We start from the raw sequence: 15,803 nt of genomic DNA, 5'->3' as shown, positions 1-15,803 counted from the left end.
ATCTCGTTAAGCTGTCACAACCGAACTGTGTAAATCTGAGACGTCAAAACACTTTTTTTTTTTTAATTGAAAACTGTCTGGGGACACAGATAGCAGTAAAAACCTATAGTTTTTTGTTCCTTTCCTAACTTGCTTAAAGGTGAACTCCTTCCTCATCTTCCACGCCCTTTAACTCTGAACACCAAGCGAAGTGCTCTGTCCTGGCCAGGTCTGTCTTACAGCCCTGCCTCTGTGTGCAGGTGCTTTACGCTGCCTGCGGGACCTGCCCTGGTTCCCGGGACCTGCCCTTGTTCCCGGGACCTGTCCCGCTTCCCTCCCGGCCCCCTGGTCCCTGCCCCAGGCCCTCACCCGGGGCGGGGGCGGCTCCTGAGCCGCGGTCATGTGACCCGTCCAAGATGGCTGCCGGGGAGCTCCGCGCCGCGCCCGCCGCGGGAAAGGAGGAAGACTTTGAGATTATTGACAAAAAACAGCTCCCTGACGCGGCCGAGCTGAGGAATGAGGAGAAAGCGAAACCGGAAGAAGCGCGGTGGTCTGCTCCGATCTTGTCTCTGGCCAGGAAAGCCTCGGAAAACTTGGCGCTGAGCTATGGCAGCGCCCTGAAGTCCGCATCCCTGGTGGGATTGGTGTCCAAGCCCGGCAGCAGTGACAGCCCGGCAAAGACAAGTACGGCTCCACTTCTTTAGTAAACTCGCTTTTGTGGTGCGCAAATGAGTTCGCTCCCGTAAGTGCTGCTGGGTCGTGTCAGTGGTGCATGGGTGTTACTTTGAATTTCCTTTTTTAAGATGCTGCAGTTTTGTATTGAAGTAAAATTAAACAATTGACACAGATATAGAATTTAAGAAATGCATTATAACCAGAAGAAGCCTAAACTCTTATATTTGAAGAAATTTACTTTTGTTTTATTTGCTGCCTTTTCTCCTTCTCCTTAAAGCTCCAGCAGCCTGGCTGCACTGAGGGATCTCTCAAAATTCCACATCCTCCCTCCAGTGCTGTTGGTTCTGGGAAGGAATCTCTGTACCTTTCATATCAGAGATTAGACCAGCAAACTAAGTTACAGATTTGTTATAAATTACTTTTTAACTACACTAAAACTGCCTTCAGTTTAACCTCAGATTGCTTTGTTCAGTATTGGCATTTGTAGATGTAGTAGCCCAACAGATTTGTGGAACAGATATCTTAGAACTGAATTAAAATGGCTTTAGTTGAATCATATGGAAATTAAATCTCAGCAATGTGGGGGGGTAGAAAACCCAAACCCATTCAAATGCAGCAGAAATCGGGCCTGGAGCCTCGTACTCCAGAGTCTCAGACTCGTGCTTAATTGTTCTGGAGCACTGGAGCTCAGTTTTGCTCTGTTTGGTGCTGACCTTTTTGTTTTTAATGGTACTGAGTATTCAAAGGGAAGTCCCATGCAGTTGAGTTGTGACAGCATGGGGCAATGTTACTGCTGATGGACTTCTTCATTTTTTTGTGAAAATTCCTCAGTGTTGCATAGTCAGAGTTGAAGATTAATTGTCCTGAAAAAAAAAGACTTTTTTCTTTTCCTGCATCTCAAAGTCTCACACAAAACTTCCTGGAGGTTTTTTTCTTGTGCACCTGGGATCTAACTTGACAAAGTGCAGAATATCCCAGTTTCTTTGTTTGCTTTTGGAATAATGCTGTGGATAGATGTAATTGAAAACAACACACAGCATTTGGCAAGGGGCAGGGAATAAAATATTCTCCTACCTGAAATTAAGGTCCCACATTTCATGAAACTTTTACCATAACCTTTCCACTTCTTCCTTGTAAAGTAAGGAAACTCACCACAATCTTCCCACATTGTTCAAAGGATTTTGATAATATGTTGATAAGTTTTATGGAAAATTCTGAATGAAAAATCAGTTAATAACTTGTATATGAAATGTGAACAGGCCCTAAGGCACCTGGTTTTACCTGTTCAATATTACTTGCCTTTGACCAAGCACATAAATATAGTTTAAAGCAGGTATGTTTAAGAAATAAGCCAAGGCCTGCAAGACCATTTGTGGAAAACTTGGAGCTTGTTGCCTGCTGTAATCTTTTTCCAGAGATTTTTACAACCTCTGTCTGCTACCTCAGATCTGTTGATCACATGTTCTAAACACATAAATCCCATCCTAAAACCAGTGTCTGCCACTGAGGAAATTGTGTCCTGCCTTGCAGAGAAGCCAGAAGCTTCAAATCTAAAGAAAATGAATCAAGAAAGACTTGCAGTCCCAAACACCAAGGGATGGAGAACTGTGAGCTTTCTTTTGTGCTTCAGTGTTTTCTGACTTCAAAGTGTGCTCAATAATTACAGTAAACAAGGCATGTGGCTTCAAAAAGATGTTGAAATAAATCTCTTGAGTTTAATAAGATACAAAACTGTGTGACTGCATTCTTAAAGATTGCAGCATCACATCTCTGATCATTTGCACTGGGGTAATCTGATTCCTAATCTTTAAAGCTTGGCTTTGGTAGTGTGTCTAATACCTGTTTATTTTGCATGTACCAACCTGCACGGTTTTGCAAAAGATGTGTAAATTTGCAACAGTCTAAAAAATATTGTTCAAGTATTTAACTTAATGCAAACTGATATTAAGACACTTCTCAGTTGAATTGTTTTCATAAAGAGCTTTTCATTCATGGTATTTTATAAGTAAAAATTCAAATTCAAAAAACCATCAAAATGGTTAACATTGCTTTGGAACACCCCAAAGTTTCTGGTTTTCTGTTTGTGCAGCTTTTTTTCTGTTCCTAATATGTAACCTGACAATATTGAGATCAAAATTCTAAATATTATGGTGATTTTAATCCTCAGCCTCATGTCAACACATTATATACAGTTTTGAGGCTATAGGCAATATACAGAATGCTCCTTCTCTATATAGGTATATGTGTAATATAATGTATATTGATTATATACTATATATACTATTGTATATACTGTATATAGTATATATACAATGAGCTATAGAGTAGCATGCAGAGATGACAGCATTTTGTGTGTATTGTGGTTATTAAGGTCAGTTAGATTAGAATGACTCTGTTTTCCTTCTTCTGACACAAGGAGTTTTGCTCATTTTTAACCCTAAATTAACATTGTGTGCACAAAAAGGAAAACACTGGAGAGACTTTTGCAAGATCTTAAAAACATTGTTAACCATCTTGGGTGTGACTGACACAGGGCTGGGGCTTCTGCCACTGCTTTTTCTGCAGAGTGTAGCCATGTGTGATCCACAGGTGACAGCAAGACTGTCCTGCTGAAACAGCAGTGGCTTAAAACATAATTTTGGTGTCCACTGGGCTGTGGTTGGCTGCTCCTGTCAGAACCTGTAGGTGCCTTAAGAAGCAAGGGAGCTGGTCTTGGTCCTGGTCCCAGTCCCCCTGTTGTCCCAAAACAGGTTCTTTCACTTGGTCTGCAAGGGGCCAATCCATGCATGGAGTGGAGGGATTTGATTTATTTATGGTTTTGCACAGAAAGGTGGCTGGGTGGCAAATCCACAAAGCCACCACAACCACCAAAACTTTTCAGTATTTTAGGCATTAGGTATTAATGTTCATTGGTTACAAATTCCCTAGTTCTCTTATGAATTACCATTCTATCTTCTGTTGGTCCATGATATCCTCACTTCCCATGCTCGTTAATCTGCACGCTCAGGCTATCTGTTCTTTTGGGTCACTGGGTTTCTTGGGTCAGTGATCACAGTCTGCCCCTGCCAGAATTACCTTCTACCCAGTCAGAGCTGATTGAGCACAGTTGCTGCCTTGGCTTTATGAGCTTCTTCCTTATCAGGGGTTCTGCCAAATGTCATAAAATCATAGAATATGCTGGGTTAGAAAGAACCCCCTAGGATCATGGAGTCCAACTCCTAGCCCTGTACAGGAGCATCCCCAGGAGTCACACCATGTGTCTGAAAGTGTTGCTTGAGCTCTATTAGGCTTGGTAATGTTTCCACTGCCATGAGGAGCCCATTCCAGTCCCCCCTACCGTCTGGGTGAGGAACCTTTTCCTGATCTCAACCTAAACCTCCCTGACTTAGCCTCAGGCCGACCTTGCAGCGCATAAATTCTGTATCCTTTGAGTCCACTATCAGTGCTACATCCTTTTATTAATCTCCCTTAGGCCTCAGGTCACTGAAGCATGTCCAGCCCTAAATCTTAACAAGGCAATTCTACCTACCAGTGATTCGCCTTTGTAACACCTGGGCGTCGCTTACAGCTTGCTCGTTAGCTGATGTTTCACGGCTTAAATCACCCTTATTGTTGCTTAGGCTTGAAATCGTACAAAGATCGAGAAACATCCTTTCTTTAAGTAAATCTGTACATAATTCCACATTTTGCAACGCGCCCCGGCCGGGCCGAGCCCGCCCCGCGTCCCTCACACGGCTCTAAGATGGCGGCCGGCCCGCCCCCGCCGCGCGCGCCGTAGCCGTGGTAACGCGGCGGGCCGGGGTCCCTCAGCCGCGGGGCCCCCAGCCCGGCCCCGCCGCTCAGGTACGGACCCCGCGGGCCGGGGCTGGGACCGTGTCCCCGCCCGGGGGCCGGGCGCGGCGCTGAGGGGGGGTTTACCCTGCTCGCCTCCGCCGCAGGATGGAGGCCCAGCTGGGGTACCGCGGCGAGGGGTCTTTAAAAGCTGCGCAGCGTCTCCGTGCAGATTCTCCCCAGGTACTCGGCACTGGGGAGGCCGCACCTTGAGTGCTGTGATCAGTTCGGGGCCCCTCACTTCAGGAAGGGCATTGAGGGGCTGCAGCGGGCCCAGAGAAGGGCAGCAGGGCTGGGGAAGCTTCTGGAGCACAGGTCGTCTGAGGGAGTGGGGGTCTTTAGTCTGGAGAAAAGGAGAATCAGGGGTGGCCTGATTCTCTACAATCCCTGACAGGAGGCTGTAGCCAGCTGGGGGTCGGGCTCTTCTCCCAAACAACCAGTGATAAGGTTACAGGATATAGTCTTACGCTGCACCAGGCAAGGTTTAGGTTGGACATTAGGAAGTATTTCTTCAGAGAAAGGTGATTGATTATATGCTGGAAGAGGCAGCCCAGGGAGGTGGTAGAGTCACTGTCCCTGGACCTGTTTAAAGAAAAACTGGATCTGGTACTCAGTGCCTTGGCCTAGTTTCATCATACATTGGACTTGATGATCTCAGAGGTCTTTTCCAGCCTATTTGATTATAGGACTGTAAAGCAGCTTTCCTTTCCCCACCCATGTGCCCCCAGGTACACGGTGTCATACCATGGAGGAGCGTGCCAACCTCATGAACATGATGAAGCTCAGCATCAAAATCCTCATCCAGTCAGCCCTGAGCCTGGGCCGGACCCTGGACTCTGACTTCCCACCACTGCAGCAGTTCTTCGTGGTGCTGGAGCACTGCCTCAAGCACGGGCTCAAAGGTGGGCACTGGCTGCCAGTCTGAGGAGAGCAGGTCAAGGAGTCTGTCATGTCCTGCTGTGGCTCCAGCTTGACTCCTGAATGGCATTATTAATTCTGTAAACACGATGCTAATCAGTAATGCAGACATAACTATGTGGTTACCCTTGTACACCCTGTATTTTGTGCCTCCTAAACTGTCAGAGTATTTTTAATGCCCCCTTTCTGCAGACATGTTATAAGCTGATAAGACAAAGTAACAAAGTGAATTTTGTCTAAAATTCTGGAGTTGGAAGCCTGCCATTTTTCCTCACAAATCTCTCTGTATGCTCCCTTTAGTGAAGAAGAGTTTTATTGGACAGAACAAATCATTTTTTGGTCCTTTGGAGCTAGTGGAAAAACTTTGTCCCGAAGCATCAGATATAGCAACCAGTGTTAAAAATCTGCCAGAGTTGAAGTAAGTTAATTTTTGGGGATGATGCATTTTGCTCATACTGCTGGGAAAAGCAATCCTTCGCATAGTCTCTTGGCTTCCTTAACAAGCTCTTGTTCCTAAAGAAAAAAAAAAAGGGTGTGTAGGAGGCATTGACTTCTCCAAGAGATAAGAAGGGTATCTCAAAATATTCAGAGTTTCTGATTCAAACAATACTGTCAGATTGAAAACAGCATTTGGAAACTTCTATAACCTTGCTAAAAATAACTAAAGTATTCACAGGTATTTTTCCTCTTCTTTCCCCCCTTTTAATGATTTTATATCATTTTGCGCATGTGCTGATAGTATTTGGTTTGAGTAATTCAGGATGATTGAGATAGACTTGATTTTAATACTAGGATATATTAATGGTTGGATTATGGTGGTAGTTGACAATATATATGGGTTTTCAAATTAAGAAGACTTTACAATATACTTTCCCCAAAGAAAGGAATATACTTAAATGTTCTTGTGTTCTGGATACAACAGTTCATTTCCCCACAGATTTGTTGGCTTTTAGTAAATAATGTCCTTCCCCTCACTTTGTAAACTGAGAATTTTGAATTGCACAAATCTAGTTAATAAAACACTTTGGTTTTACCAAAACATGCATTTTTTTATTTTAGGACTGCTGTGGGCAGAGGGAGGGCTTGGCTTTATCTAGCACTCATGCAAAAGAAACTGGCAGATTATCTCAAAGTACTCCTGGACCATAAGCATCTCTTAAGGTAACAGCACAGACAGTATTCCTGAATATTCCTGAAATATTGACACCCCCTGTGGCTCCAGGGAGAGTCATTAATTGACCACTTAGAGCTTGTTCTTGCAGCCTGCAGAAGAGCAAGTGGTTAATTGTTTTTGCAGTGAATCTACAAAGGAACTCGCAGAGTATTTTCTGAGAAAGTTCTAAATCTTCTGCTTTATGCAATAAATAAGTGAGAACTCAGCTGAGTTTTGTAAAGGCTGCATTATGTTTATATGATTTCAGTGATGGAAATGCCATTATAAATGTTTGATGTGCAGTGATGCCTTGTACTGTTTGTTCCAGTGAATTTTATGAACCTGATGCATTGATGATGGAGGAGGAAGGAGCAGTTATTGTGGGTCTGCTGGTTGGACTGAATGTTATTGATGCAAACCTCTGCTTGAAAGGAGAAGACTTGGATTCCCAGGTGAAGATTAAAGCTTAAATAGGATCAGTTGGTATAGAATTCTAGTAGAATTAAGTACATCTATAAATACTTTATTGATGGGTCCAGATTTCTTTCCAACATGGCCTGTGCGGCAGCTTGTTGTGTTTCCCTCAGTGAATTAAAAGAAAGTACATAAATAGCAGTTTATGGAAACACTGTCAAAACTAATATCTGCAAGGAAACTGTTCACACATAATATGGTTACTTTGATGCTTTTATGGCAAATGCTAGTTTGTATGTTTGCTTCAGCTAAGAATACAGGTATTATTTGTCTCTCTAAATCTAAACTTCAGATTTTTATCGTTTTCCAAATATACAGTAATGCCTGCTTCTACACATAATTGCACTGTGAAGGTGTGTTAATATCTTAAATATATTTTTCAGGTTGGAGTGATTGATTTTTCCTTGTACCTTAAGGGAACACAGGACAGTGATGGCAAACAGTATGTATGGGGAATTAATAATTCTAAATCATTACCATTTTTGTAGGACAAACCTGTCAGACAGTCTGTGGGAGGATGAGAGTGCTGGAGATTTCAAACTATTAATCATCCAAAACAGAGAACCCAAACCTAAACAAAAGTAATATCTTTCAGAGACTGAATTTGTGGTAATTTTAACAATTTGGAGAGTTTGAGTTTTGAGCTGGGACCAAATATAAAGTACACAAAATATTAGATTATGGTTTTATTTGGTTTTAGAAGAGATTATTTGCCAAGTCACCCATTGCCAACTCACTGCTTTGTTTCTAAGCACAGTTTCAGAAACCTTTTCAACTAAGCAGCTGTCCTTGAGGGAGAGATCAGTTATGGAGAAAAAAATGTAATTTTAAGTGAAATATTAGATTTGAGACTGCAGTTAGCAACACAGATCAGGTCTTCTAAGACCTGTAGCAAATGAAGGGATCTTCATATTTTATGTGCTTCTGTCACTTCAGAGCACTTCACTGTGGAGCTTCTAAGAAGCAGCCAAGCAGCTGCTTCACCTCCGTGGTGCTTCTGATCCAGCTCAGACACAAGTATTTTTATAAGGAAAGGATAAACGATTTTAGCTTTGTTTGCAGGTATATGTTGAAAGCCCTAGTACAGACTAGCACTTTAAAATGAATGAGTTTCTTCTCAATCAATAAATTCTCACTTTTACAACTAGAGATGGAGGGATTACAGCTGTCCTTGACCAAAAGCATTATGTGGAAGAACTGAACAGACATCTAAGGTGGGATTTTCATCTGTTCTCATATAAAAACACTTGTCCTCTTTAGCTTTTCCAGCATGACTTTGAATGTCTCTGCTGCCAGTCTTGTAGATTTTTGTTTGATATTGAAATTTTCTGATTATTTCCCAAAAATCTTAGTTTTCCTGTGGGTACATGCAACGTAGAAAGCAAGTGTGTGTAATAGTTTACTTTTCTGAGAGTGATTAATAGAACATTTTGAAATTTTTTTTTTTCAAGAGAAACTATTGCAAGTGCATCTGAAAATTCATTCCATGGAGGAAGAGTCTCTACTCTTCCCCCATAAGTTGCTCAGTGGGACAAGCAGGCCTCCCTTGCCCTCTTGAGGTGTTACAACTGCAAAAGCTGAGCCAGAACAGGGCTGCCAGCAGAAGGACATGGTCCTCTCAGTGCTTGAGGGGACAGTTGTTCTTCCTCTGAGTTTTTCCCCAGCTCACCAAAGTACTTAATTGTTAACAAATGCAAGATGGTAAAAATACTGTTGAGGATGGGAGTAAAAGTTGAACATTGACACTTCATTTATTGTTTTTATGTCATTCTCTTCCTTGCTGCAGTTGCACAGTTGCAGATCTCCAGAACAAAATAGACTGTTTAGAAAAGACCAATTCAAAACTCCAGGAAGAGGTTTGTATCTGGTCTGTTAAATATTTCTCACAGCTCTTTTCCATCAGAGACAAAACTCCCTAAGACTGTACCTTACACCTAAAAGAGAGGTTTGAATAGATAGTGATGAGCTGTGGGGACTGGACAGACTGGAATGGGTTGGTGTGACTTCTAGTTCATACCACAGATCCAGGGTGGATTTTAGCCTTTTACACTATGGTGCATTTCTTTACTCATTTAATGCTTAAAAATAATTGATGAAGGTGTGAAGCAGAAGTTGGTGAACAAATGTTGGTGGGCACATTAATTTTGGCTGATAGTGGGTATGGCTGCAGAAGGGTCAAGCAGCTCCTGGGGAGAGCAGAAGGGGAAGTGAGCAGCACAGCTGCTGCAGAGACTGAGCTACTGACTTCAGAATTGCTCCAGATGCTGCGTGATTGCACAGTGATTAAATATAGATATGTTCTCTTCACACAGCTTGCAGCAGCTACTGACAGAATTGGATCCCTTCAGGAGGAGCAGCAGCAGCTAAAACAACAGAATGAATTAATCCGTGAACGGAGTGAAAAAAGTGTAGAGGTGGGACACCTGCTTAGAGATGATGAGGATCCTTAAAATAAGTGAACTCTTTTGATCACTGTAGTGAGTTCTCCTGGGCCCACTGTGCACTGGAATGCTCAGCACAGTTGAGCACGTTGCTGTGCAGGTCACTGGGTTTGGGTGTTGTATGCTCAGGCATTAGATTTGACTGTTCTTTACTACACACCCAAAAATACACTTGCAGAAGGAAGAACAAATTCAAAGTATTAGAAGTATTAAAGTAAAAAGTGTAGAGTATTGAAGTATTTTTATAATTACTATATATTTGAAATTTCAGCGTATTAATGTTTACTAGGTCATTGATTGTAAAACAGTAGGATTTTACTTGAAATAGCACATTGAAATACTGTGTTACACACAAGAATTAAAGAGATACTTTAAATACTTTGTGATCTTATGTAGCTGATGTTTCTTGTAGGTAACAAAAGAGGATACAAAAGTAGAATTGGATACTTACAAGCAATCTCGCCGAGGCCTTGATGAAATGTACAGTGATGTTTGGAAACAGTTGAAAGAGGAAAAAAAAATCAGGCTGGTAAGGAAAGTTAACTATAGAAAGTGAAGTGAAAGACACAGGATTCAGCCTGTGGTAGCATTACAAATACAAGATGACACCTGTGCACCTTTTGCAGCTGTTCAGAATTCATAGAGCAATTGCAAACAAGATGCTGGGCATTGATCATTAACAGTGTCTGTAAGATACTGGGAATTGGGGTTTTTGGAATGTTGGAAATAAAAGGCCTCTTTTTAAGAAACCATTGGCATTATTATAGCAGAGACATTGTTTGTGTATGGGGTTGTCTGGGTTTTATCTCTGACCTATGGCTACATAGCAGTAACGAGGAAATGTCTTTGTAAGGAACTAGAGAAAGAGTTGGAACTACAAATTGGAATGAAAACAGAAATGGAAATTGCCATGAAACTTCTGGAAAAAGATACTCATGAAAAGCAAGACACTTTAGTTGCCCTTCGCCAACAGTTAGAAGAAGTGAAGGCCATTAACTTGCAGATGTTTCACAAATCCCAGGTATGCACAGGGGGCTGGGGATGGTTTTGTGAGGTTTCTGTTGTTTGGGTGGGTTGTGGTTTTACATCATTTTTTCAGTTGAACAAAACTGTATGATAGGCATTTCTACGAGGAAGCCAGGGTGTAGCAGTGCTCACACAAAGTATACAAAGCTTGTTTCCATTAATGAAACAAAAGTTTAACTAACCACTCCATGCATGAAGTAGGAGTTCAGCAAGCCTTCCTCTCCCACATCTGGTTCCAGATATCCAGAGAGGATTTCTCTCAATTTTTATGGCCTATTTCTTGATGCCTGTTCAGGCTTTACCCAGGTCCTTGCCTCCTTCCCAGACACTTGCAAGTCAGCAAAACCCTAGTGCTGAGGTGTGCCTTTGCTTTTGAAAAAAGTATTTATTTGGGTTTTTATTTGCTTCCTGGTTCCAAGCCCACTGAGTGCAGTTGCTACATTCAAATCATCATTGGTATTCTTATCCTGTCAGTTTAATCTGGTTTTATTTCTTCAGGCTTTTTCTGAAGAGAACTTTTTTTGGCTTATAGCTGATCTCATTGGTCAAAACATAGTTAAGGTGGTTTGGGTTTTTTCTGAGGTTGTAACAAAACAATTGGAGCAATGTCTGCTCTGGAATTATCAGCATTTTGTTTGCACATTCCAGTCAGACCCAGGCATGGCCTTCAGCAAGCTAAACATTCTTTTTCTGGTGGCAGACTTTAAACACTGTTCACTATTTCCTACAGAATGCAGAGTGTTCATTACAACAGAAAACAGAAGCAATATCCTCTTTTGAAGGAAAAACAAATGAGATGATGTCCTCTATGAAACAAATGGAAAAGAGGTAATAATGGCAAGATCAGAAAGTCAACACTGAAGTCAGTAGAAAGTTTCCAGTATAAACCTTTTCAGCATGACCTTCCATATGCCCCATAGACATTTGGTCCTGTGTGCCAGCAGGAGCTTTTTTACTTTCTCCTCTTCATCCCTCTGTGCTTGCTGTTCTCTCTTCCCAGGCAAACATGCCCATAAGTGACCCACTGGAAAACCATAGCTCTTTCCGTAAGCAGGCTGTTGAAAAACATGTTAACTTCACTTTAAGAACAGGTGTGACTTTGCTTTTGCGGTTTTTTTCAGAAACAGCTTTCAAAAGTCTTTATCCTCCACTAGCATTTTCAGTTCAAGCTTTTATAAAGATCCCTGTGGTAACTCTACAAGAAAGGGTGAGAGGGTGCAGGGAAGGAGTGAATTGAAAACTAATGTCTGTGTTCCTTCCCATGCAGGCTGCAGCAGGCAGAGAAGGCCAGGCAGGCAGCAGAGGAACGGTGCAATAAGATGAAGCAGGAGCTGGCTGGGAGGCTCGACTCATGTCGGCAGCAGATGGCCCAGCTGGACAGCAAATGGTATTTAATCTGAGCAGGTGTTTTCCTTCCCTTTGCTGTTTCTTTAAGAAGTGTTTTCTACTCCTTTTATGCTCAGGAAGGGTGGAGTTTGAAATTCTGTTGGCTTCAACATTGACAGACATGACTCAGGGAAGCACAGCCCTTCTGTACAGTGTGCAGTTAGCATCAGGATTTTGACATGTTTTTTCCAGGACATCTAATTAACAGCACGGAGTAGCAGCAAAAAATCTGCCCATTCCAACTAGCAATGGAGCTTTCCATTGCTGTTTTAATAAATCAGGAGATAGGTATGGTCATGCTTGTAGGCTGAGCATAGAACTGACTGTCATCCAAAGGGACTGGGATTTTTGAAGGGACTTATGAGTGTTTTCTTAGGGAATGTTAATCCTATAAAGATTTCTAAGACCGATAGAAAAATCTTTCACTGTGCAGACTGCAGGAAAGAGTGTCCCTTTTAAACACTACAGTTTAAACACAGGTGGTGAAATATTAACTTGTGGGGATTGGTTTCTTTGGGGGTCTTTTGGTTGGTTGTTTTTCTTCTAGCCCTTCATTGCTGTTTGTTTTCTGTGACTTGAAAATGTTAACATATGTTCAATGTTAAGTGTTGACATTTTTGATGTCTGCTGCCTGTTCTTTGCTTTCCCAGAACACCACTCTAGTTTTGCCCTCTTTTGGACAAGATTTCTACTTCTCACACTGTTGCTATCCTTAAGTGCTATAGGATATCCTTCTGCTATAGGGTTTTTTAGAATGAATTATTTTTAAATAGCTCAACTCTGGAAAAGGAGTTAAAATCCGAAAAGGAACAGAGACAAACTTTGCAAAAAGAACTGCACCAAGAGAAGGATGCTACCACTCTGCTTAAAACAGAATTACAACAGATGGAAGGACTGAAAAAGGTATGCACAGTTTCAAGCATTCAGAACAACTGAATGTGATTTATTTTTTTAAGCATGAACATTCTTATTAACCTGAAGAGGATTTGCTGCCATATATGGAGCAGTGTCTGAGGACACAGTTGTGCACCTGTAGCTGTGTGCTCCTGTGTTGGCACAGGACAGCCATTTTCTAGCTATGCTGAAGGATGGTCAAAGCCTGAAAATCTTCCTTTTCTTGGTAAATATGGTTAAATTATTCCATTGTTTGTGCAGAACCTGTGGGTAGTTCCCCCTTGTAATTTTAAAAATCAAGCCTTAGAAATAGGGGGGTTTGCAAAGGAGCCAATTCTTGTGAACTGCTTGGGTAGTTTGGGTAGACTGATCGAGGTTTAGGTCAAGCAGTGCACAAAAAACTTGATTTTGTCCTTGATTTATAGGAGCTGAGAAAACTGCAAGATGAGAAGCAGCAGCTGAAGAAGGTCCATGAGGAACAGGAGCAAGCTCTTCAAGAAATGGGACTTCATCTCAGCCAGTAAGTTCTAGGGAACAGAACTCCTGTAAGTGACCTAAGCTGGAGTATCAGACTAATACCAAGAATTTTAAACATCATTTACTTATAAAAATCAGTTGTTGTGAGAATTTTAGTAGGCAGTTAGTATGTATAAGAAAATAAAGAGCCGTGAAATGAAAGTGAGGGAGGATCTTGTCAGAGTGAGCTGGCTGAGAGGAAACATTAAAGGAAATGTTTAGTTCTTATAGTGGAACTGTGCTTTTCCTACATTCTTCTGTTTATACTGAAAAAGGGGCAAACCCTGAGTTGACAAAGTTTCCCAGTGATAGTGAGTGGTTCAGACAGGTAACAGGGAGCTGACTGAAGAATTGGGGTTTGAGTTCCATGGCTCGACAGTGGAATGGCAGGGAAAACCAAACACAGCTAAATAAAAAGTCATGCTGGGCATAATTTCTTTTTTCCAGATCGAAGCTGAAGATGGAAGACATTAAAGAAGTAAATAAAGCACTAAAGGTACTCTCTCGTGGATATGTTGACTAAGCATATGAATTTCATTTAACACCTTCAAATTTCACCATGGTTATTCTGCTTTAAAAGGTGGCTTTTGAAAAATACCAACAATGTTGGTAAAATGCCTCTAAGTTTATTTGTATCTCCAGTGTGGTTTTCATACCAATTTTCCAGGGTCATACGTGGCTGAAGGATGATGAAGCAACACACTGCAAGCAATGTAAAAAGGAATTCTCCATCTCAAGAAGGAAGGTAATGTCGTTCAGCAGATTATTTTTAAATAATCAATGGAAAACAAAAGTGGTGCTGTTGCATACCTTGCTGGGAAAGACTGAACCTGTTCAATTCCAAATCTTGTTGGTATGATAAATATATAGGGAAGAATTTGGCATTTACCACCCAAAAAGTAATACTGCCCCCTGCTTTCGTGCTCTCGGTGGAGAGCTGTTGTGGCTGTATTCAGGCTCCCTTCCCAGCTGAACAGGTGCTGCTCAGTGCCCGGCCCACAGTGCAGGACATTGTGGGGACCCGGCAGCTGCAGGCGGGCCAGCGCAGCCCCTCCCTGCGCAGCCAGGCCCGCGCCCGCTCCGGCTCCTGTTCCTGGCTGTCCCCGAGCCGGGCCCTGTGCTTGGCCCTGCGCAGGGGGAAGCGCTGCTGGGGGGGCTGGGCTTGGTGGGAAGTGGAGGGACTCAGTGGAGTTGGACACAGTTCCCAAGGCCTGACTTTTCTCTTCCTGATGCTGTTTTTAGGCAGCTATGCTCATTCTGACTCTTTTTTGTAGCACCACTGCAGAAACTGCGGGGACATCTTCTGCAACACTTGTTCCAGTAACGAACTTGCGCTGCCATCCTACCCCAAACCCGTCCGTGTCTGTGATAATTGTCACACATTGCTGCTCCAGCAGTGCTCCTCTAACTCCTCCTAAGGCTCTCCCACCCCTGACAGAGCCACTTTAACATTGGAAAGTAGCCATTATTTTTTTAATTCTGAATTGCAGGTGTCTTCTGTGCAACAGACTGGACTGGCTGGTCTGATAATTTCCACTGTAAGGGCAGTATAAATTAATTTGTAGGGATTGTGCAAGCTAATGCTTCTCCAACTGAAATAATTAAAGAGCTTATATCAACTGTAATTTCTCCAAAAGTTCTATTTGAAACTAAAATTCATTTTTCTGATTTTTAAAGATATTTGTATTAAAATTTGTATATGGCATTTCTACATTTATTTGATCCCTGTAGACATCATTGTCTCTCTGTACATGAACTTAATTTCTTTACCTTCACTGTAGGTGCTCCGTGTGCTCCCCTGGCTCGTGTACAGTTTTGTATTTGCTCTAAGTCAGTCAGAGAGGAAAAGGTCAATTTATGAATTGTCTATAGAAAGCTTTATAAGCAGTGTCAATGAATGTGCCTTCAGTTCACTGCGGAGTCAAAAACTGCACATTATACTCGTTCTGGAAGTCGCTGTGACCACAGTGTAGTAGTTACACAGTAAAGTCTTTTGCAAAAACTGAAAGCAAGTGAAGTTCTAATTTTTACCATCTGTCAAGTCACAGATCCTAGAAAAGAATGTTTTTCAGGCGTGCATATCCAGGGTTTAAGCTGAAAGTAGCAGACTGTGTTTGGGATACCTGACCAACACTGTGGTAGTCCCTGGAAGGTGCCAGATGAAGCCACTGCTCTGCAGCTGGAACTGCTTTGACCCTTTTCCAGAAAAAAAAGGGAAGTGGCTCCAGTGGCTCACTGCGTCCAGCCCTGAGACAGAGGGGAGCAGCTGCTGCTCCTCCCCCAGGGGACCCTGGTCCCTGTTCTGCCAGGCCTGGGCTTGGCTGTACCAGGGATCCCAAAGGACTTTGTGTTCCTGTGTCAGTGCACAGGGCTGTCACCACACCAGCAGCACGGTGAAGGCAGCTCTGTCCCCAAGCAGCACCCAACACCACCCGTCTGTGCCCCAGGTTCCAGAGCAGCTCTTTAACCAAGTGAGCTTCTTCCAGAGGCTCCATGTGGAACAGTGCAAA

The 15,803-nt window shown here is 42.5% G+C and overlaps 1 protein-coding gene across 5 annotated transcripts; it reads left to right on the top strand.

Annotated features, from left to right (window-relative positions):
- Positions 1-369: 369 nt before the first annotated feature.
- Positions 370-15,301, top strand: RUFY1 (RUN and FYVE domain containing 1). 5 transcript variants are annotated; one of them, XM_059859915.1, is made up of 18 exons: positions 370-663; positions 5,214-5,387; positions 5,704-5,821; positions 6,463-6,564; positions 6,885-7,008; positions 7,414-7,472; positions 8,179-8,244; positions 8,817-8,886; positions 9,343-9,444; positions 9,884-10,000; positions 10,325-10,492; positions 11,228-11,325; positions 11,765-11,884; positions 12,657-12,786; positions 13,203-13,297; positions 13,741-13,789; positions 13,961-14,038; positions 14,568-15,301. In XM_059859915.1, the coding sequence occupies exons 1-18, from the start codon at positions 396-398 to the stop codon at positions 14,709-14,711; spliced, it is 2,082 nt and encodes a 693-aa protein (XP_059715898.1). In that variant the 5' UTR covers positions 370-395; the 3' UTR covers positions 14,712-15,301. The 5 variants fall into 5 exon arrangements, with proteins under 5 accessions (XP_059715898.1, XP_059715899.1, XP_059715900.1 ...); XM_059859917.1 differs by having other exon boundaries at positions 583-721; XM_059859920.1 differs by lacking the exon at positions 370-663 and adding an exon at positions 4,475-4,497.
- The last annotated feature ends 502 nt before the right edge of the window (positions 15,302-15,803 follow it).

Source organism: Haemorhous mexicanus, chromosome 15 (genome assembly GCF_027477595.1).
Source record: "Haemorhous mexicanus isolate bHaeMex1 chromosome 15, bHaeMex1.pri, whole genome shotgun sequence".
Classification (NCBI taxonomy): Eukaryota; Metazoa; Chordata; class Aves; order Passeriformes; family Fringillidae; genus Haemorhous; species Haemorhous mexicanus.
The sequence above is the reverse complement of the archived record's forward strand: the minus strand, read 5'-3'. Positions and strand labels throughout refer to the sequence as shown.

Coding starts and splice junctions, on each gene's coding strand:
- RUFY1 (XM_059859915.1), top strand. CDS start 396: ATGGCTGCCGGGGAGCTCCGCGCCGCGCCCGCCGCGGGAAAGGAGGAA. Junction 6,565..6,884: donor GACCATAAGCATCTCTTAAG/GTAACAGCACAG, acceptor TGTTTGTTCCAG/TGAATTTTATGAACCTGATG. Junction 8,887..9,342: donor ATTCAAAACTCCAGGAAGAG/GTTTGTATCTGG, acceptor CTCTTCACACAG/CTTGCAGCAGCTACTGACAG.